Source organism: Silene latifolia, chromosome 10 (assembly GCF_048544455.1).
Source record: "Silene latifolia isolate original U9 population chromosome 10, ASM4854445v1, whole genome shotgun sequence".
Lineage (NCBI taxonomy): Eukaryota > Viridiplantae > Streptophyta > Magnoliopsida > Caryophyllales > Caryophyllaceae > Silene > Silene latifolia.
The window spans coordinates 144,082,483-144,105,925 of record NC_133535.1 but is presented as its reverse complement, the minus strand read 5'-3'; the positions used below and the strand labels follow the sequence as shown (position 1 = coordinate 144,105,925).

The 23,443-nt window shown below is 39.2% G+C and overlaps 1 protein-coding gene and 1 long non-coding RNA gene across 2 annotated transcripts; one reads left to right on the top strand and one right to left on the bottom strand.

Annotated features, from left to right (window-relative positions):
• Positions 1-650: 650 nt before the first annotated feature.
• Positions 651-22,991, bottom strand: LOC141608401 (formin-like protein 17). Its single transcript, XM_074427758.1, has 12 exons — positions 22,839-22,991; positions 20,475-20,546; positions 20,116-20,214; positions 13,045-13,086; positions 12,373-12,453; positions 12,250-12,300; positions 11,999-12,080; positions 11,487-11,581; positions 1,273-1,344; positions 1,087-1,203; positions 744-807; positions 651-658 (listed from the first exon to the last, which is right to left on the bottom strand). The coding sequence occupies exons 1-12, from the start codon at positions 22,989-22,991 to the stop codon at positions 651-653; spliced, it is 936 nt and encodes a 311-aa protein (XP_074283859.1).
• On the top strand, positions 15,740-18,066 carry LOC141609276 (uncharacterized). The gene is made up of 3 exons (XR_012527335.1): positions 15,740-15,903; positions 16,003-16,110; positions 17,838-18,066. It is a non-coding gene; the product is annotated as an uncharacterized LOC141609276 (long non-coding RNA).
• Positions 22,992-23,443: the final 452 nt, after the last annotated feature.

The window sequence follows — 23,443 nt, the reverse complement described above, 5'->3', positions numbered from 1 at the left end:
AGCGGTTCTGAGGAAATGCACTATATCAACATACATAGATACATAGTATCACTTCCACCACAGAACATGTCCCAGCATCAAGGGATCTTTCCAAGAATACTGCCAAAAGAAGCAGCAGTAAGACTCGACGCACGAACAAATAATGGGATCATATAAAACGTACCTTACCTAGCAGGGGAATTGTTTTTACTCCAGTCTTTACGTTGCTAGCCTCTGATTTTCTAAATCCTTCTCTTTCTTCTTTTCAACCAGTAGTTGCTTAAGGTTCTCCTCATGAGCTCGACTGAACATTGTCATGAAGTTGAGTAAAGTTGCCACAACTGCAACGGATAATGATACACGTAATTACAGAAAACAGTAGGACAACAATCTCTTGCCACAAATTACAGTACACATTTTAACTTGTCAAAGATAGGGTGGTGCTCCTGGCAAATTTTAAGCTTCGGAATCATTACTGTGACAAACTGACCAAAGTACAAACTTAGTATTGTGAACCCTTTCAAAACAAGCTTCACATTTGTTTTTCCTAATTTTTTTGAAAATGATAAATAGAATACCTTGCTCAAATGGGCAACGAGATGGATCTTCTCCAAAGTAGATAATTAAAGCGTCAACATTTCTTCCCTGCAAAACATTTTGTACAACTAGAGTTATTGAACTCAAAGATGGGCAAATGACCCAACGGATAAATTTTTTCCAGAATGTAATGAAGGAATGAAAAAAGAGGAATGGACGCACAACACTGGAATAAAGCAATGCCAACGTGCGCACTTCTGCCTCAGCAAAACACAGGAACTCCTTCAATTTCTATACAATGTGGAAATTCAACACAAGTAAACCTGAAGTGAAGAGATTGTACACTATATACAACAGTTTTGGATCTTAATAATCACATTACGAAGCTCCTAGGTAAGCTGATATCAAACGGATGTCACTCTCTTACAAGACAAAGTAGCCAAGTCGTTCACAGTTCAATAAAAGGATAAAGCCAACTTGAGCTTGTCAAACTCATTGCTCAACAATTCTAGTACCATGAATACCCTCAATGGTGGATAACTCAATGAAAAGTATTTAACCGGCAAGTACCTTATGAAATTCTTCTGAAACAGGCCCGTCATTCTCTGACATGGACAATTCTTGCAAAATCTTTTCCAGCCCTTTGTTAACTGCTTGCATCTCCTCCGCCAAATATTTTAGTTGGATCTGGTAAATTAAAGGATTAGCAAGTAATATTGCTAATTCAGCAGCTTCTTCAAATAAAATACAGCACACCTTTGTAGCAGGTTCCAGGCTAGTAAGTTCCTCTGAGAAATCTAGAACCTCTGGTAATTTTTCAGCAATAATCTGTGAAACATTAACAGCAAGGACACATTTTTATCAGCAACATCAAGACCTACATTTATGTTCATAGTCAATTTATGAGCATTAAATAGCAATAATCTCTAACAGAAGTTCTATGATACTAAATTAAAACAGAAAAAAAAAAAAAATAGCAGCACTTTGCAGCAATATAAAATGTCATAGCCGCCCAGAAGTGTCGCCCTAATTATTTAAAGAGGTGGCGAAATTCCCCTTAGCTTTAGACTCAGCACTTTAGTGGGAGCAATTACCCTTGTGATCTCGTGACATGAATCGTAGTCTATAACACTCCTTCACTGTTGAGTACAGGTTGTCACCTTATATTCACATAAGGTAGCATCCACAGTTTCTTCACATCTCAAAAAAAGTTACAGCTAGAATTCAAGCAAAGCATGAAAAGCAAACACAAACGACTTAAGAATATGGTAAATACAAGCCCCTCTAAGTCAACCCTCGGCAACTACCAATCACTCATCCAAGCTAATATAATAAGCATGAACTTGCTGCCATGTGTTAAAGCGGATGTTGATAGCCGGACTAGACTTGTGTCACAACTCAGGATTGTATTGCACTATGAGGTCTATGACCCTTGGGATTGGGATAGTTCAAAATGTGAGAAACTGGAGAGAAATGATATTGGGAAAAGAATATTTTTCCTGATTTTTTTTGTATATTTCTTGCCAAAAGTGGCCAGGTGGATAACTCTAGAATTTGGGAACCAACCACGATTGACTCTCGTAGATGTCTTGCACATGAACATGCCTTGATCCAAGGTTTCATGTACAAAACTATCTAACTACATAGAACATGCATATTATGTTTCGTATGTCTGTCTGAAAAAGTCAAGTGTACCAAAATTTTCTTTTGTTAGATATCTGAAATTGACGGCCTATTATGTAGTCACACATATTTCCCACTACACTCCTCGTATAGACTTTTGGCCATGACCTCAAATTTGAGTCTGAAAAACCAATGTCTATACAAGTATTTTCTTTATCCAAATAGATTTTATGGACTACAGCAACACTAACTAAGTGTCTGATCTCTGAAGGCTTCTGTTAATGGCTGGATATGAGGTCGGTGTATGCAAAAAAGCGTGTTTTAAATCAACGCCAAGACAACAAAACACAGCCATTAAAGGTTTCTAATATGTGATCGCATTTGATCACATTTTACAGGATACTGGCCACATTGAGCGAGGTAAGGCCGTGACAGCCAATATCACGACCATGGCCGAAACCGAGATTTAATGCTATGACAAAAGCACATACTGTGGGGTAATATCCGTATAAGACCCTTTAAATTTAGGACTATAACGTAAATTTAACATGTGAAATATGGTCATAAACGAAATACAACAATGAAACGATAAAGATAAGGAATCAACCTCGGGTCCTTTGATGCACGGCGTAAAGAACAGAAATCAAACGAGATTCCCTCCTAATTGTTGCACCCAAGATTTGTCCGAGAAATGCCCTTGTGCTAGAACGTGTTCTCCGATTGCCTTGCAATATTGGGAGAACTTGATGTGAGTTTTTTTCGAGATGTGAGATCTCGGTTTCAGAGAAAACTTAATCTCCAAAACCCTAGTTTTTCTGTAAATGAAAATCGCTAGGTCAAAAGGAGAGGGAGTCTCTCCTTTTGTTTGGTTCGGCCGGACCGAGGGTATGCATGGGGAAGTGGGCTTCCACTTCCTCTTAATTTTTACCTCGTGGACTGGCTCGAAAATTGCTAAATGTATATGACGCGGTTTATTATAAATCGTCATCGGTTATCGGCTATTAAAACATCAACTAATAACACGGGTTAGTTGAAGTATTAATACATGTCCGACAAAGACGATATTGTATAATTAAATTCAATATACATTAATCAAATATAAAACGCTTATATTTAATTTTACGAATTAACTGGTTAATTCGCCTTAGCCCATAATATTTAATCCGTATTAAATATAATATCTCAACATCATATTTTGACTAATTACTAGTCAAATAACTCGGACTAACTGGTTAGTCAAATTTGGCATCTACATGACTGTATTTTCATACCGTCACATCTCTAGAACGTATCCTATAGGTGTGACTTTTAGGGATCAGTTGATCACCGCCATCTGTATGACAATAACGTCAAACTTATCTAGCAAGCCAACCGTTATTGATAAACGTGGATCAACTGATAATAATACCAAAAGTATGCCCTTTGATCCTTTTAGAGGTTTATAAGTCCTTGCACTAACTGTTAAGGACACCAACCCCAACAAGCTCCCACTTGTCCGTACAAGTGTATGTGCAATGACGTTATCCGCACTAACTGGAGGACACAGCTCCAACAAACTCCCACTTGTCCGTACAAGTGTATGTGCGATAACCGATTCTCATATTCATTTAAAATTTCTCCCACTCAATGTAAAACAATTTGCAGATCCGGATCCACAAAGGTCGTATTTTACAATCGATCTGTATCTAGAGTGGTTTCCCCGACTAGAGAGTAACTTAACTGATAAAACGAATCCGTATTCGAGCATGGCCATGCATTTGATTCTGACTCCTCGAGTGGCCCTGAGAAATATCGAGTACCTGATAAAGGCTGAATATTTCCTTCAACTCGAACTCCTTCCGATCTAAGCACAGCATGAAATGACCCAGAAAAAATCTACTTGGCCCCCTGTTACGGATGACCATGAGAAAGAAACCAAAGTCACCCAAAATCTGCCTTAGTCTCAAGAGACAGTCGATAGTCAAAAGAATCGACTCTTAGGATCACCATGGAAGTCCTATCCACGACCGGGCACCGAATGTTATAAAACATTTAGGACTCCACGTCGATGTCACAATTGTGTCCTACGAAATATCCGTATAAATCGCCTCTGTGATTGGTCAGTCAACCGGTTGACTTATGGCTCGTTGAACCCACCATCAACCAACGTCACAAAATAATTGCCAGAGTTATCAGCTCATGTGGGCAATTAAGGACTGAAAAATATAATGTTCGTTCAGTTCACTTTGTGGTGTTCAAAATTTGTCGTACAAATCCACATGAAAAACAAAATATATATAAAATATCAAAACGATGGTGTCGTATAGAGTACAAGCGAGAATGAATCTAATCCATAAAAGAGTACTACAACTTAGGAACACGTTTAATTCCCATGGAATTAACATGCCCTTCATGCTTATCTTGTCGTAATGCTTTAGTGAGAGGATCTGCTATGTTATCATCTGTAGCAATCTTTTCTATCACTACTTCCTTTTGCTCCACGTAATCCCGGATTAGATGAGCTTTCCGTTGTACATGTCTAGACTTGTTGCTAGACTTTGGCTCCTTAGCTTGGAAGATGGCACCACTATTGTCGCAATAGATGGTGATCGGGTCATTCGAACTAGGCACTACAGAGAGCCCATGTAAGAATTGACGCATCCATATCGCTTCATTTGTAGCTTCGACGCGCGGCATAGTACTCGGACTCGGTCGTAGAATCTCTTTGTAACAGTTTGTTTTGAACTCTTCCGGTGATGCAGCGCCATTAAGAGTAAAAACGAATCCAGATCGAGATTTCGAGTCATCTCGATCCGTTTGGAAGCTAGCATCTGCAGAACTTAGGTTGCGCATAGCTTTTGTTCGCCTCCATAAGTCAATGCCCAATCTTTAGTCCTCCGGAGGTACTTAAGAATGTTTTTGACAGCTAACCAATGTGATTCACCTGGATGCTGTTGGAATCGACTTGTCATACTCAATGCATATGCCACGTCTGGACGTGTACATATCATGGCATACATGATTGATCCTATAGCCGAAGCATAAGGAATCCGTGTCATGCGCTCTTTTTCTTCCGGTGTCTCTGGTGCCTGAGATTTGCTCAAATGCACCCCTGGAGCCATAGGAAGAAACCCCTTCTTGGAGTTAGTCATGCTGAATCTCTCTAGGACTTTGTCTATGTAAGACTCTGATCGAGAGATAACATCTGCCGTGATCTATCTCGATAGATACGGATGCCTAGAATTCTTTGCGCCTCTCCCAGATCTTTCATCTGGAAATGGTTTTTCAACCATACTTTCACCGAAGTTAAGAGAGGTATGTCATTCCCAATCAGAAGTATGTCGTCAACATACAATATTAGGAAAACAATCTTGCTCCCACTCGACTTGATATATAAACATGGTTCCTCGACCGATCGAGTAAATCCATTTTCTTTAATCACTTGGTCGAAGCGATGATTCCAACTCCGAGATGCTTGCTTAAGTCCATAAATGGAACGCTTAAGTTTGCATACTTTGTTAGGATGTTGTGGATCGATGAAACCTTCGGGTTGTACCATGTACAACTCTTCCTCCAAAAAGCCGTTTAAGAAGGCGGTTTTCACATCCATTTGCCAAATTTCATAGTCATGAAACGCGGCGATCGCTAAGATAATCCGAATGGAACGCAACATGACTACGGGTGCAAAAATTTCATCGTAGTGCAAACCTGGCACTTGGGTGAAACCTTTAGCAACTAGTCGTGCTTTATAGATATCTTGTTGACCTTCCACAGAATGCTTTATCTTGTAAAGCCATTTGCATTGAAGGGGACGAACCTTAGCAGGTAAGTCAACAAGATCCCATACGTTGTTCTCATACATAGAGTCCATCTCGGATTCCATGGCCTCAAGCCATAGCTTTGAGTCAGAACTAGTCATGGCACCTTTATAGGTTGCGGGTTCACTACTCGTTAAGAGTAGAACGTCATCTATGTCATGTTCCTCGACCATACCAATGTATCTGTCCGGAGGAATAGAGACTCTTCCCGACCTCCTAGGTTCCTCAGGAATATTCACCGCAGCCGGGATTGAAGGAACAGGTTCCTCCAATGGTTGCTCGGTGTTTGGTTCTGGAATCTCCGACAGGTCGAAGGTTCTATCACTCTTTGCATTCTCGAGAAATTCCTTCTCTAAGAATGTCGACCGGCCGCAACAAATACACGTTGTTCGGTTGGCGAATAGAAGTAATGACCAAGTGTTCCTTTAGGATAACCTATAAAGTATGTCTTGACCGATCGCGGGCCGAGCTTATCCTCGTGTCTCCACTTGACATAAGCCTCGCAGCCCCAAACCCGTATAAAGGACAAGTTAGGGACCGTTCCCTTCCATAGTTCATATGGAGTCTTGTCAACAGACTTTAGCGGACTTGACTTCGGTTAAGTATTAGAGCGGTGACGAGAAGAGCATAACCCCACAATGAGTCGGCAACACGGTGTGACTCATCATGGATCGAACCATATCAAGTAGTGTTCGATTTCTCCGTTCGGACACACCATTCATTGAGGTGTTCCGGTGGAGTTAAGCGTAGGGCAATCCCACTGTCCTTTAGGTGTTGATCAAACTCGTGAGAAAGATACTCGCCACCACGATCCGAACGCAGTGTTTTAATCTTCCTACCTAATAGGTTCTGTACCCTATTCTGGTATTCCTTGAATTTCTCAAAGGATTCACTTTTATGCTTCATTAAGTAGACATAGCCATATCTACTTAAATCGTCCGTGAAAGTGATGAAATACCTATAGCCTTCTCGTGCGGTGATTGACATAGGTCCACATACATCCGTGTGTATGAGTCCTAATAGGTCGCCAGCCGCGCATTCCAACACCTTTGAAGGAAATCCGAGTCATCTTACCGATGAGACATGATTCACACGTGCCAAATGATTGAAAATCAAAGGCCGAGATAGCTCCATTTTTGATGAGCTGTTTTACGCGTTTCTCATTAATGTGTCCCATACGGCAGTGCCATAGATACGTCTGATCTTTGTCACCAACCTTTAACTTTTTATTCATTACGTGTAATATTTCGGTTGTCTGATCTAAAACATAAATTCCATTCATGGAGACTGCCTTGCCATAAATCATATCGTGTAATGAGAAAATGCAAGTATTATTCTCTATTACAAATGAAAAACCAAGTTTGTCAAGTGCAGAAACAGAAATAATGTTTTTGGAAAGACTGGGTACATAATAGCAATCATATAATGATAACTCAAATCCGCTAGGAAGCTGGATCACATATGTTCCCTTCGAGACGGCAGCCACTCTTGCTCCATTCCCGACACGCAGGTCAACCTCACCCTTTACGAGAGGCTCGAGATTTCGGAGGCCCTGCACATGATTACACAGATGAGAACCACAACCAGTATCAAGTACCCAAGTTCCGTAACTTGCGTGGTTAATCTCAATCATATGAATAAAAGTAGAAGAAGAAGACATACCAACAGGTTTAACGCGACCTGCTTTTATGTCCTCATGATAAACAGGACATGTGCATCTCCAATGCCCAGTCTTGTGGCAGTGATGGCATTCCATGTTTTCATTCTTGCTCTTTGTCGTGCCTGATGAGGTGCTCGACTCACCAGGCCCACTCTTACCTGAACCCGACTTCTTGAACTTCGCCTTACCTACCGCTAGGTTTGCCTGAGCTTTGCCCTTACCCTTTCCCTTGTTTGTCACAACGAGAACATCCTGTTTCATGCTCCCACTGAACTTCATGTCCTTCTCGGTCTGTACGAGGAGGGAGTGCAGTTCATGGGGAGTTTTCTTCAAATCATTCATATAGTAATTCGCTCTAAATTGCGAATAACCATCGTGGAGTGAGTGAAGTATGCGGTCGATCACAATGTTCTCGCTGATCTTACAATCAAAGGTCTCCAGTTTCTCGACATTCTCAATCATCTTTGAGAATGTGTGGGCTAACCGGTTAGCCTTCTCGGAGTCTCGCATCAAAGAAGCGAGTGGTATGCTCATAGGTCACGATTCTCGGTGCTTTCGAGAATTCCTTGGTGAGCGTGGTGAAAATCTTGTTTGCACCATGGGCTATGAAGCGTTTCTGCAAATTGGGTTCCATTGCAAAAATGAGTACGTTTTTAATCGCACCCGCTTCCATACAGAAATCATTAAACTTGGTGATTTCAGCAGCTCTAGCCGTGGGACCTGGGTTTGCCGGCATGGGCTCCAAGAGATATTTGAGCTTCCCGTCGGCAGCGCGGCATTCCGTAATGCCGCCTCCCGATTCGCGAAGTTTGATCCATCATTCTTGATCGAGTAGACCGATTCATCCGATTCATAAAGATCCGGCCAGGACTCACGGTCCAATGTGGCACTTGGCATTGGGTTATCGTAGAACCACCATTTGATATTAGCAGTTTAAAAGTTCGTGATCTACACTGAAAAGAAAGAAAAACAAAACGAAATAAGCAACTCATCGAGGTGATTTAAGTCTATTTTAAAATTCATTTTAAACATGTAGACTCTCGCACTTGCATAATTGATCTCCCTCAAGAATGATACAAGTGATCCCATGATTCAATTTCAGTAAATTGATAAGCCAACTGTTTAGCTAATTCTTCCGTAAGAACTCTTGGTCGATAGATTTCCGTAAATCCTATCTATAGTCCACCATAGTCACAGGATCGTACGAGTGACCATAGTGTTGAGATAAAATAGGTCAATCGGTTCCAACTTACCCGACGTAGAAGGGGTCATATTATGCCTACCGACGAAGAAGGGACTCATTGGAGTTTGACCTATAAAGACCGTTCTCAATTTTTGTTTATACGAGGAAGATCCCATCAACTAAATTATAATTCATATTAAGTGAACGAATAACTAGCGTCTGCGTGAATGAATTAATTTGGGTGATGGCTTAAAAATCGTGTGACATGAGAATGTCAATGAAAACTAACTCGTGACCTCTATATGTGTCAGTTTTCATGCAATAATTAGGTGGTTTGGTTTTTGGGCGGAAAATGATGCATACTATCGTTACGATAAAATAAAAATTGAATGCAATACGTAAATAAAAATTCCTAGTGTGGCCTATCCTAGTAAAGTAAAACATAAAACAACTTTGGAATCCACCGTTGGACCCGATAAGCTTGTCTTGATGTTCCATCTTGATCCATGTAGCGGGAGTGAGCATCCGATCTTCATCTTTGGTCTTCTCAAAAATTACAATTTAAAATTACAAATATAAACCTATTTACATTCTAATTAAAAAGCGTAATTAAAAGAAATAAAATGGAGATACGAGATCTCAAAATACAACCAAGACCGTGTTCCATCATTACGGTAACACGTTCTACTAAGGCCACACTAAGTTACAACCGTTTGCAAAAATAAATAAATACGTAATAAAAGGCATTCAAGGCATTCAACAAAACGATAATTAAATGCATCAACTAAAAACAAATTCATTCGTGACATAATTCTGTAATTATGTTAAATTTATCCAAACCACCTTATAATGATTAAAATTCATGTGATAAAACTGCTTCTATCAATTTAATTTTAATCTAATACAGTCCGTTACTTTAAATACGCTTTAAAATAACTTAATGGTACGTGTGTGAACCGTTTCACAATCATAGCGAGTGTACAATATCCGTATAAAGTACATAATAAGGCCAAAAGAAAATTTAAAGCAAAAAGAATAAATTTTCAAAGCTGCCAAAACAAAATCCCTCGATCCAGGGACATAAGTGCTCGATCGAGGAACAAAAGGGCTCGATCGACTGAACTGCAAGTCGATCGAGAGAGTTGCCAAACAGAAAGTGCTCGATCGACAAGATCGAGGTCGATCGAGAGCTTTTATCAAGCAAATCTGCTTTCGATCGAGTACGAGGACAACTCGATCGAGCAGAGGGTTTTGAAAAGGGGTCGATCGAGTACAACAGGGACTCGATCGAGCAAAAACAAGACAGAAATAGCACTCGATCGAGTAGAAATACGCTCGATCGAATGCAAACATGGCTGAAAATTTCAAAACCCTCGTGAAAACAGATTGTCGAGACAAAATCAATTGCAATTTTGATCAAAAACGCATCAAAACAATTTAACAATTGACAAAACTTGACATATTGTTATAATCTCTGTATAAAACAACAATATGCATAAAACAAATTGAAAAACAAGATGAAATAACCGTGTAAAACATGTCACGGTTTCAAAAAAAAAAAATTTCAGCCGTGTATACATGGCACGGTTTTCGAGACAAAACAATCGTTTCAAAATCGATTTATGAAAAATCACAATGAAAATTTACGTGGCCTCGCTCTGATACCACTTGTGGGGTAATATCCGTATAAGACCCTTTAAATTTAGGACTATAACGTAAATTTAACATGTGAAATATGGTCATAAACGAAATACAACAATGAAACGATAAAGATAAGGAATCAACCTCGGGTCCTTTGATGCACGGCGTAAAGAACAGAAATCAAACGAGATTCCCTCCTAATTGTTGCACCCAAGATTTGTCCGAGAAATGCCCTTGTGCTAGAACGTGTTCTCCGATTGCCTTGCAATATTGGGAGAACTTGATGTGAGTTTTTTTCGAGATGTGAGATCTCGGTTTCAGAGAAAACTTAATCTCCAAAACCCTAGTTTTTCTGTAAATGAAAATCGCTAGGTCAAAAGGAGAGGGAGTCTCTCCTTTTGTTTGGTTCGGCCGGACCGAGGGTATGCATGGGGAAGTGGGCTTCCACTTCCTCTTAATTTTTACCTCGTGGACTGGCTCGAAAATTGCTAAATGTATATGACGCGGTTTATTATAAATCGTCATCGGTTATCGGCTATTAAAACATCAACTAATAACACGGGTTAGTTGAAGTATTAATACATGTCCGACAAAGACGATATTGTATAATTAAATTCAATATACATTAATCAAATATAAAACGCTTATATTTAATTTTACGAATTAACTGGTTAATTCGCCTTAGCCCATAATATTTAATCCGTATTAAATATAATATCTCAACATCATATTTTGACTAATTACTAGTCAAATAACTCGGACTAACTGGTTAGTCAAATTTGGCATCTACATGACTGTATTTTCATACCGTCACATCTCTCGAACGTATCCTATAGGTGTGACTTTTAGGGATCAGTTGATCACCGCCATCTGTATGACAATAACGTCAAACTTATCTAGCAAGCCAACCGTTATTGATAAACGTGGATCAACTGATAATAATACCAAAAGTATGCCCTTTGATCCTTTTAGAGGTTTATAAGTCCTTGCACTAACTGTTAAGGACACCAACCCCAACACATACAACAATCATCTACTCGTCCTACAAAACCAAACACAGATGTACCTTGCAAAGATAATGCATCAAAGTCATCTTGTTATTCCGAGCACGAGTTTCAGTGAGTTTCAATAGGCTATCCAGTCGAAAACCAACAGCCGAACCTAAAAACAACAGAATACAAAACTATCACCGAATGATTTAAGAAATGAGAGTACGGAATTGTAAACACTGACGAGCCTCTAAAAAGGTGTAAAATCCCAATTCCAACAAGAAGAAAATTCACTTGGCAAAAAAAAAACAAGAAGAAAATTTGAATGATGCAGAATCAAGACATGACTGCAGGTCTGCAGTACTAACACAAATGCACAACTATAAACATGGTGATGGAACCAAAAATAATATAATCCATCTTTGTCAAACGAAAAAACAAAATGCTTGATCTTAAATTGGTCTGTTTTTCAGTTTAAGAAAACATAAAGGGAACTGAAATGACTTTAAAAGGCACACTATGAGACTGCACTTAGCTAGAGACACGTGATGATTATCCATACTGAACCATACAAATCAATTTAACTAACCTCTAGCTGTGCCTTGATTCAAAGCGTTACCCAATGAAAGAACTGTCTGCATTACTCGTTTAAGTTTTACTGAATTTCGGATCTGAAGAAAACAAAATATCATGTATGTCAAAATACAGAAAAGGACATTTATGATTAAAAAATAATAATTAGAAATTAGAAATCCTTGAGAGGAAAAATCAAATGGTAGCAAAATAATACAGAGGAAAGATACCACCGCACAAAAAGGCAAACACACTCAGATCACTTGCCTGATCAGAAGCAGAACCTACAGTATTGAGGCTTTTTCTGAGATCCGAAACCTACACCACAAGCATACATCAGATATTGGCAGGACAGCTAGACAAGCAACGTAATGAACACTTTTAACTCACCTGAGTTTCAAACTGCATTTTGAATGAAAAAACTCTCAGCTTGGCCTCAACTCTTGGCACTCGCATTAATTCTAAGAAAAACTGTTACAAAAATGAAAAGCTAATAATCAGATACTACGTATCAATATCTTAGAAGGCAAGAGACATCAATATTCTCGTATCATTATTTGTGTTACCAAATCACTATACCTAAAGGAGAACCATTTTTTAAGGTGTAAATGTGCGCCTGCTAAACTGGGTGCCTACTGCCAGGCCCACACTCTAGGGATAAATGGTCCAGGCCTTTGCAAGACGGGCGTAGGATAACATGGATCCCCCACTTGAAGTCTGCTAGTGGTAAGGTTCGTGAACCATTTCAGTGGCCACTAGACTAGTCTTAGCTTGGTGCTTCCAACAGAAGAACATATTATCATTAGAAGTAGAAAAGACAGACAAGCTGAGAAGTCCTTAATGATAACTTCTGCGTTTCAGTTGATCAAGGAAATTTGCTACTATAATTGATAAATCAAACCGGAAAAAAAATAAAGGATAAATAACACCAATTACGATTTGGAAGTAGATTTGCACAATAGAAATACAAAATGTTATGCTCCTAGTTTACATCAGAAAATGTTCATACTCAAACATGCCTCTTACTTGAAGAAAAGGGAGATAGTAAAAAGCACTGCTTACCTGTTCACACTTCCCTAGTTTATCAACCTCTCCTCTATAACCCTGCATGAGAAACACATTTGACGTATTGACATAGACATTAGTTTCTTTCTCCAGAACTCCTAGTATATCTCTATTTATTACTTTATCCATCCTATTATATCGTCCCAATTAGCTTTTGGTCCACTCCAAAATAATTGACTCATTTCTGAATTTAGTAAAACAAAAGATGCTCTCTCCATACTATGGTAGTATCTCTAGTTAAGTACCACTTCTCTCTAAATGGTGACAAAATAGTAGCCATAACTTTACAAGTCAAGGAGTAATAATAACTCCGCCTGTGAGTGTTTTCGGGCATTCGCTGCCGGTCCCAAGCCCGGATAAAGGAGGAGGGTTGCGGTAGGTCTGTGGCAGCCAGCATAAAAACTTAGTCACGTTTTATGGACATGAATCGGAATTTGAACATCGTTGGGGCGTCTCCTCAGAAGCGACGCGCTGCACTTCTTAGACCCGGGTGTAATGAAAAGTATGTGAGGGTTGCTAGGTCGTCGCCCGGAAGCGACGCGCCATCTTTACATCTGGGGGTGGTGTCAAATAGGCAAGGGTGCGCTACATCTTCTAGACCCGGGTGTAGTGAAAAATATGCAAGGGTTGTTAGGTCGTTGCCCAAAAGCGGCGCGCCACCTCGAAGTATGGGTGTGGTGTCAAATAGGTTTGGATCTAGGAAGCATGGTCAAGAGCGGGTAAAGAAATCAGGACATGACTTTAGGAAGGGTAGTAGGTTACGTTTTGGTACTTGGAATGTTGGCTCTTTTGGGGAGATTAGCCGAGGTAGGGGAGGTTATGAAAAGGAGGAGAGTGCATATAATGTGTCTACAAGAGACAAAGTGGGTCGGAGATAAAGCAAGGGTGATAGCGCCTTGGGGTTATAAGCTTTGGTACACGGGTAAAGACAAAAGTCGTAATGGAGTCGGTATTGTCATTGATAAAGATTACATTGATGATGTGGTAGAAGTATCGCGAAAGAGTGATAGGATTATGAGCATTAAGCTTGTAGTCGGGGATGAGGTGGTAACGGTTATAAGTGCTTACGCACCTCAAGTAGGTTTGGATGCTTCTTTTCGACGAGCCTTCTGGGAAGATTTGGAAGAGGTTGTAGAACGAGTCCCTATTGGAGAGAAATTGATCATTGGTGGTGACCTCAATGGGCATGTGGGTTCTAGTCGAGTTGGCTTTGAGAACATTCATGGGGGTTTTGGGTTCGGGGAGAGAAATGAAGCAGGAAGTGACATATTGGATTTTGCTTTGGCATATGACTTGGGTATAATGAACACTTGGTTCGAGAAAAGACATTCTCATTTGGTGACTTATAGAAGTGGAGGTAATGCTAGTCAAATTGACTTCCTTTTGGTAAGGAATGTGTGGAGGAAAGAGCACAACGATTGCAAGGTCATACCCGGGGAAAGTGCCGCAACACAACATAGACTAGTGGTTCTTGATTTTCGGGGTAAGAGAGACTTGAGGAAGAGAAAGATAATCGGTGAGGCACGGATCAAGTGGTGGAAGCTACAAGGGGGAAACCAACAAGCGTTCTTGGATAAGGTTGGAAGTAGCGATATTTGGTCGGATCGCGAGGAGAAAGATATTGATGCAACGTGGGATAAATTGGAGCATGTTGTAAAGGATTTGGCGAGGGAGGTGCTAGGGGAATCTAAAGGGAATAGTCCATCAAGTAAGGACACATCTTGGTGGAACGATGTGGTGAGACAAGCGATAAAGACTAAACGTGAATGCTATAAGGCTCTGGGGAAATGCATGAGTGATGAGAACTTTGAAAAGTACAAGGAGGCTAGACGAGCCGCTAAAAAGGCCGTAAGGGATGCGAGAGCAAAAGTTAACCAAGAAGTGTATGCCAGGTTGGACACGAGAGAAGGAGAGAAGGATATCTATAAACTGGCTCGCATAAGAGACCGAAAGACGAGAGATATTGGGAGAGTTAGGTGTGTGAAAGATATGGACGACAAGGTTCTGGTTCAGGATAACGAAATAAAGGCTAGATGGAGTTCTTACTTTGATAATTTATTCAATGGACATCAGGAACAAGGTTTTGGGGATGTAGAGGTAACACCAAGCATGGTTAATCGGGAATTTGTGCGTAGAATACAAAAGAGTGAAGTTAGAAAGGCGTTAAGGAAGATGGGGTCAAAGAAAGCAGAGGGACCGGATGGTATACCCATAGAAGTTTGGAGGTGCTTCGGGGAGAAAGGTGTAACGCCCCGTAATTTCGGACCGTTAATATATTTCGAAAATAATTTATTAATCAAATAAAATTTGATATTTAAGTATTTAAAGTAAAAATAATTCAAAGAAATATAATTTTATTATATTTTGAAGAAAAGTATTTATTTTGATAGTTTCGAGATGTTTAAAAATAGTTTAAACCGTGTAAAATCTTTTATTTCGAAATAAGGGCATATCGGGGGGAAAATGACAATTCTTTTGAACGTTGGGTAAACGAATTTGGAAATGGGTCGTATGAATACTCAATTTTCTTGTAATCTCGTGTTTAAAAACTTTGGTCTTGTCGGAATTTGCATTTGACTTACGGTTTTAATTATTATCGAAACGAGTCAAAACCGACTCGAAAAATCCCGACTCAAACCCGCTCTTTCCTTTCTTTCTCTCCTTTCCCGAGGACCACACCCCCTCCCCTTCATTTTTCTGATTTTTCTTTGTTCTTCATCCTCTAACATTTCCCTTTTTCATCAAAACACCATTTTATACCAAATCAAGCTCAATTTCACCATAACTTTTGCGTTTCTTATCGGATTTTTGCATAATTTACATTTCCGGAATCCTCTCGTCGAGATCTACAACCTAGTATGTTTTAATTTCAGTTTTCTTGAAGTTGTTTTAAGACGAATTTTCGGTAATTTCGGTATTTATGTACTTATTATGGTGTTTTTATTGTTTAATTAGGTGAAGAATTGGAGGACGAGTTTGGGGACTCGTATATTGTCGAGGATAGCGGCTAGTGCTTGTTAGGGTTTGGGTTTAAGGTGCTAATTGCTCTTTTTCTAGCTTAAGGTAACATATTTCGAGTTACTCGACGAAAGATCGTCACATGTTTTGTTGTTTACATGTTTTGTTGTTTTTGGATGTTTTGTGATTTTTGGTTTGAGTAGAAATTTTCACATGTTAAAGTTTGATGCATGCATGCTTAATTTATGCTTTTGTTAGTTTAAGTTAACAAAGTTGAGTTGGGAACGATTAATTAGTGTTCAGACGATGTTATAATGAACAAAAATGGAAAAAAAGAGAGGTGTAGGGGGGCGGCAGCAGGCCCGGCAGCAGCCCGGCAGTCCCACGGCTGGCCCACGGCTGGCCCGGGTCGGCCCGTTGCTTGTTTCGCGGTTTTCCATGCATTGTTCGTCATTTTAGGTTCATTAAGGAGATAATTAGAATAAGTAATGTATGGGTAAACTTTTGAATTAAATCAAATGAGTAATAAAAATTATGTTAAAGGTAAAAATTATATTTATTATGGTAGTTGCACATGTTAGTATAGGTTAGAAAATGAAATTGTAAAGATTAGGCTCAGAATGAATTATATAGCGATAATTGTAATGTTTTGTTGATTTGTCAAAACCGAGCCTTAGTCCCTTTGATCGATGCGATGTCGATTAATTGAGTGATTGGTCACCGCAATTTAACCCGCACTGTCGCAGGGCTGGGGTTGCGGGTAAAAATTCGGTTGAATGAATTAGATAATCGGCCTTTTTCTTGCTTTAGGCCATTTATTATATCTCTATTTCACATGTGTAGTTAGTTGAATTTAAGTAACTTCTTATATTGTAGAAACGGCCCTAGATTCCCTGAAGCCTTTAACATGGTTAATATTGTTAGAATTGGAAATTAGTATTGAATACTTATTGAGGATATTGTTAGATTGTTTGCTGAATAGACATTTATCTAGCCTTTCACATGATAGAATGATAGCATTTATGTTGGTAAGTTGGACTTTTTGTCCTCTTATGGTTAAGTGGGTGTCTTACTTGTCTTGTGTGGTGTGGGCTAAAGTATTCAAGTGGGACTAGTGGGACTAGGTCCTAGGTGAGTATTTCGGCCTTCATCATAGATAGGTCTTTATAGTCTTTGACGAGTATATGTTCACTGCTTGATAGCCTTTGTGTTCCTGACTAGTGGATTTATATCCAAGTTGGGGCATGACCTTGTTACTTATTTTGATAGTAAGTGGTCAGCTTAAGTACTAGCCAACCCTTTGGTGGACTCCTTAGGGTACTCACTTTGTTTTAGAAAAATTGTGGGTCTTGGGTGCGGTGGTGTGTATCCGCATGTCTAGGTCTGCGCAGATTTTAGGCTAGGGTTGTGTTGTGTCTTGGCCATGTTTTATTAATATTAACCGCTGAGCCAAGATACCGGTTCGATTACCTTCCCTACCTCGTGGTATAGACTCGAGTTACAAAGTGACTATTGACCGTACTAAGAACTTATGCCTGTCTTTGATATATTGCCCTTTCTTGTTTGGTGATTTTATGAACTGTAATAGGTGAGATGTAAGCGATTCTGATTGATAAAGTTTGGATTACTGTTTGTTATATGTTTCACACGATAGTTTATTTTGGTCAGTTAGGGGGTCATAGGTTAGAATACTTGATAATTAGATTAAATATCATGTTGTTTACATGTTTTACTACATGTTACATTAATTATGACGATTCGTGGCTGGGAGGACTCGAAGTTACTCCCCACTGAATTGTGGCTTTCGTGTTTGTATAAAATGCGATTGACAGGTTGTTGATGCTTTGTTGGGGTCACAGACGAGCTAGTGAGCATAAGGAACCTTGGACCTAGTTTGGTTATTCTTATAGTAAACCTTTTATGTCTTTTGGTTTTGTATATAATTTGAAGGGACATATGTCTCCCTTTTTCTATTTTGGGTTTGTATCATTACATTTTCTTATCGTTAGCTATGGCATGTAATTAGTTCGTTAGCATTGCAGGTTTTGGCACCCGCCTCTTGGGAATGTTGGAAATGTTGTGATTGGTTTAGAAAAATTCTTGAAATTACAGGTTTTTGGCTAGTTGAACCAATTACAAACATATCCTACCAGTTTTTCCGTAGAATTTACGCCTTTATTTATCGTTAATTTTAAGGGTGTCACAAAAGGGATCGAATGGGTAACCATGCTCTTCAACAAGATTTGAAGGAGCAACAAGATGCCATCGGCTTGGAGGAGAAGCACTCTTGTCCCTTTGTACAAGAACAAAGGTGATGTTGAAGAGTGTTCCAATTATCGGGGAATTAAACTTATGAGTCATACAATGAAGTTATGGGAGCGGGTAATCGAGCAAAGGCTTAGGAGATGTGTAGACATCTCGGAAAACCAATTTGGATTTATGCCCGGGAGATCGACTATGGATGCGGTTTTTATCATGAGACAGTTGATGGAATACCATCGGGACAAGAAGAAGGACTTACATATGGTTTTTATTGACTTGGAAAAGGCATATGATAGGGTACCAAGAGAAGTACTTTGGTGGGCTTTGGCGAGAAAAGGGTGTGTCGCGAAAATATATTGACCTCATAAAGGACATGTATGAGGGGGCTAGTGCAAGTGTTCGCACTAATGTTGGGAGAACGGAAGAATTTCCTATTACCATAGGGGTGCATCAAGGTTCCGCACTTAGTCCTTTTCTCTTTGCTATAGTTATGGATGAGTTGACAAGGGATATTCAGGACGACATCCCGTGGTGTATGATGTTTGCTGATGATATTGTGTTGATTGATGAGACAAAAGAGGGGGTGGAGAGAAAATTGGAATTGTGGAGGCAGACTTTAGAGACTCGTGGGTTCAGGCTGAGCAGGAGTAAGACTGAGTATTTGAGGTGTCAGTTCACTAAGGTGGCGGGGTTGAGATCGACAGAGGCGGGGAGTATTAGTTTCGATGGGAATGTTGTTGAGGGTTCGGATTTCTTCAGATATCTAGGATCTATTATTCAAAAAGATGGGGAGTTAGACGGAGATGTGGCTCACAGAATTAAAGCGGGATGGTTGAAATGGAAGAGTGCTTCAGGGTTTCTATGCGATAAAGATATGCCCAAAGGTTAAAGGGAAAATTTTATCGCACGACAATTAGGCCTGCCGTACTTTACGGCTCCGAGTGTTGGGCCGTGAAGCATGGTCACATTCAAAAGATGAGTGTGGCGGAGATGCGCATGTTGAGGTGGATGTGCGGACATACAAGGAAAGATCGGTTAAGGAATGAGGTAATTAGGGAAAAGGTAAAAGTGGCGCCAATAGAGGACAAGATGATGGAAAACCGACTAAGATGGTTTGGTCATGTGAGAAGGAGACCTATGGACGCCACCGATTAGGAGGCGGAGACTTGGAGAACAGAAAAAGGTCCCTAGAGGCAGAGGAAGACCGAGACAGACATGGTTGAGAGTGATAGAGCACGATATGAGAGTTCTGGGGCTTGAGGAGAGTATGGTGACGGAGAGGGCACAATGGAGGGAAAGGATACATGTGGATTTTTAGTATTTGATATTTTTTGACAGATTTAGTGTTTTTTTTATTTAATTTAAAGAAATTAATTTATTTATTTTTCTCTCCTTTATTACACTTTTTCACCAACCACTTTCTTATAGATTTTACCCGGTTCATTCCGGATCCTTAACTCTATTTCGGTTTTTAAAAACCGTCTTAATCTTTTCTCTCGATTTAAATTTTAAGTTTTTATAAAAGAAAGACGGAATTCAATTCTAAAACCCCTAAGTTCACCTTGACTTTCCATTACATTTTCGTTCTTCCTTTTTGTTTTTCATCTTCCCTTTTTATTCGCATTTTGAGGTGCGCGTTCACCCATGGACGGTTCGAAAGGATGATTCATGTCAGCCGACCCCAAATCATTTTGGGATTAAGGCTCTGATGTTGTTGTTGTTGTATTAAATCTTAAAAATAACCCCTAGTCGGATAGGGACAATATAAATGGATGGAGGGAGACAGAGAGTAGAAGTTAAAGATTATTTTAGTACTCTATATGCTCAACTTCAGAGCACCATACTTACCTTAAGTAACTCCATCTCCTCCTTGGTCGGACAAAATTTTATAAGGTTGTCAACTTGATCTGCATCCAAAGCAGAATTTTCCAAAGAAAGCACTGAAACCTGAGACAAGGCAATTAAAAAGAGAAGCAACATTTAATCGGATAAGTAGGTATAAAAACTTATGATGCATCTGTTCCAATAGGTTGTTTCCATTTCAACAATTGTGTAGTACAATAGCTATAGCATACCTCACAATGTTAGTATATGTAGAATAAACGGACTTAACTAGGTTGGTTAGGGATATTTGCCAACAAGGTCAAACCAAAATATTGGACCAGACGGGTGCGCAAAAAGAGAGATTCAAATCAGGATTGGCATACCATTAATTCATGCAATGGAACTTTAACCTTCGAAAGCATGATCTCGCAATTACATGCTCTTCTATGATCAACCTACATCAAACAAAATCATGATAAATACAAGGTGTTGCATCAATTGACCTAAAGCCGTAGACATAATTGATTAGTTTACCAGAGGCTGCTTATTTCAAACATGTATATCTGCAGAATTAATTTCAAAAAGTATGAAGCAAAATGGATTTTCTGCTATGAATAAAACCGTGCACTTTAATCACGCCTGCTACCACAGTCCTTCCGCTACTTGACCTAATAATTGACTACTACTCAGTAGCCCTTTAAAGCTCTACAAGGCAAATTATAAAGTAGAAGGATTAACTATCAACACCCTCTGAGATCTGGATTCTATGTTTCTGCCAGAAATAACGAGACGGATGAAGCAAAGATACTTATACTGAGGCCAGCTCGGCAGCTCCTAACATAGGCGAAGTTTAGAGTGCAACACGATCAAATATAAGCTTTCCCCTGAAGGAAAGATCAAACCAAAGATGGAAATTTTTGGCAACAGATGATCGTCACAAGACTCACAACAGCAATAAGGACTCAAGTCCCAGGAATGGTGGACAAAAATGAGCCATCATAAAGCATCATAAGAATAGGAATAAAAGTAGATCACAGGATCAAATGAAAAGAAGAAGGTATACAAATAATACATTAGGTGAATCTACCATCCTCACAACATAGCCCAATAAAATGGAAAGTCTTCAAATGATGAAAAAAAAAATCCACTTATGGCTAAAAAGGAAGAACCTTATCAAGTTGTTGCTAATGAGACAATATCAGGCGTAATGTTTTATAAGGTATCACATTTATCACAACGCATCTGTGTTGGACACCAAGCAATCGAAGTATTGCAAACTCCCCCGCTTAAAGAAATGTAACACCTTCGTTGCACTATGAGCCTACGAATCTGAATCATCCCCCATTGATTCAACACATCTATTAATACCAGATCAAACCATAGATGTGTTTCTATTGGGTAGTCTAGGGATATGTATCGTCTTCATAAGTGGTCAAGGGCTTTAAAGACAGCTGAAATGCACAGCCGAAGGTACATCTGAAGCAACAAGGGAAATGGCAAAAGGATCTATTTCCAGCTCTGTTACTCTATGGATTATCATTGATGTTTGAACCTCAAAAATTGGTTATTATACCTTAATACACCCCCACAAGGAAAAGCTCGTAGGCTACGCAAAGCCCATGGGCTTGAAGCGTGTATAATGCACCTTGTGCTGAAATTCCACATGTCGGATCATGAGTCTACCAAAAAATGCACGTATCAATTCTTACATTCTACCCAAAAAAATGCTAAAATTAGTTAGACTATGATTCTGACCTTGAAATTTTTACACGACCTCACATGCATATTTTACACATTGTATGTAAAATTTCTTATAAAATGGTTTATATTACATGTTTTATGATTTTTACATGATAAAAATGGATTAATTAGAGGTATTTTGGTTAAAAATGGTTAGACTTCAATTCTGTTCATGAAATTTTAGTATGTTGTCAAATACAATATTTACACACTGTATGTAAATTTTGAGATAAAATGGTTTTAATAGTGCCCTTAAAATGTTTCCGTTTCTTCTAGATTTCAGCATGAAAAAATGGGGTATTTTAATAGTGCCCTTAAAATAATTTATATTTCTTGGAATACTTGTATGATAATTCGTGTTTCTTACGATAACCCTGGGTCAAATTTCCAAGTTTTCTAATGATTGGTAATGTAGTTAGCCCATTAGACTTAAAATGATTTTTATTTATTTTATTTATTAATATTCCATTTAACTCCAGCTTAAACTAAACCTCAAGATTAAGGACGAAGATAGTTGACATTGAGATACCTTTTGGAACAATGTGAAGTTGTGACATACAACACCAAAATAGCCTCAAAATGTGTGAAGAGATAAAAGAGATCAAGCCAAAGTATCCCATGGTTCCACAATCCATGTGATCTCGATTATAATTTTATGCTCACCCAATGAGCATAAATTTGTAGCAAATGAACAGATAAAGGGCAGGGACTAGTCCCACGACCCTCCTGCACCAACTCATTATGACAAGAGGTAATATAGATTAATTTGTTAGGAATAACCCCTGAATAAGGTTTACGTACCAGCAAAAGAATAGCGGAGAAAATGAAGGTATTAGGCAACATACGACATAAAATCGAAGGCAATCGCGTGAAGAACTTGCAATTTACCGGTAGTAACTCCACAAAAAGTTCATAAAAGGTAGTTTTCGTACGAATTGACGAATTCTATTAAAGGTAATTTTTGGCAGAGTAATAACCCAAGGGGTTCTGTTGAGACACAAGATTACCTGTAAAGACGATGAAGTAATCTTGACCTGGTAGACTACGCAGAATTGCAGATATACAAATGGCAGAGACCAAAGCTTGTACTGCCAGTAGAGGATCCATTGAACACTAAATGTGTACACAGGCTCATCAAATTTTATGAGCCGCACATCCATACCTGAATGTAGCTAAAACTGGCTGACTGTCATAGATGAGTGCTTAACTGGTCTTAAAATTGATAGCCAAAATATAAAAACCCCAAACATAAATCAGCAGTAAAACTGGAATAAACATAAATCAGCAGTAAAAATGGCTGACGGTCATAGGTGAGTGCTAAATCAACTTGCTCACAGATAGATGATTATGCTCGAAATCTAGAGCTACTAACATATATTCTGTAGTTGAATCTGAGAAGTAAGCATAGCTACTATCTAGTAACCCAACCAGCACAGGCCACATGTTTAGGTTAATATCAAGAGATAAGCTAAGAAAGGTTAATATCAGGGACTGCCTTCATCCAATGATGTACTCTAGAGCCAACTTCACATTCTTGTCTTGTTGGAAATAGGCTATCAAAGCAGTTTCCCATCGAAATCCCATATCCATAATCTGCACCATAATGAGCCTA

Coding starts and splice junctions, on each gene's coding strand:
- LOC141608401 (XM_074427758.1), bottom strand. CDS start 22,991: ATGGATGTGCGGCTCATAAAATTTGATGAGCCTGTGTACACATTTAGT. Junction 12,454..13,044: donor AACTAGGGAAGTGTGAACAG/GTAAGCAGTGCT, acceptor TTTTTGTAACAG/TTTTTCTTAGAATTAATGCG. Junction 1,345..11,486: donor TGATGCATTATCTTTGCAAG/GTACATCTGTGT, acceptor AATGTTTCACAG/ATTATTGCTGAAAAATTACC.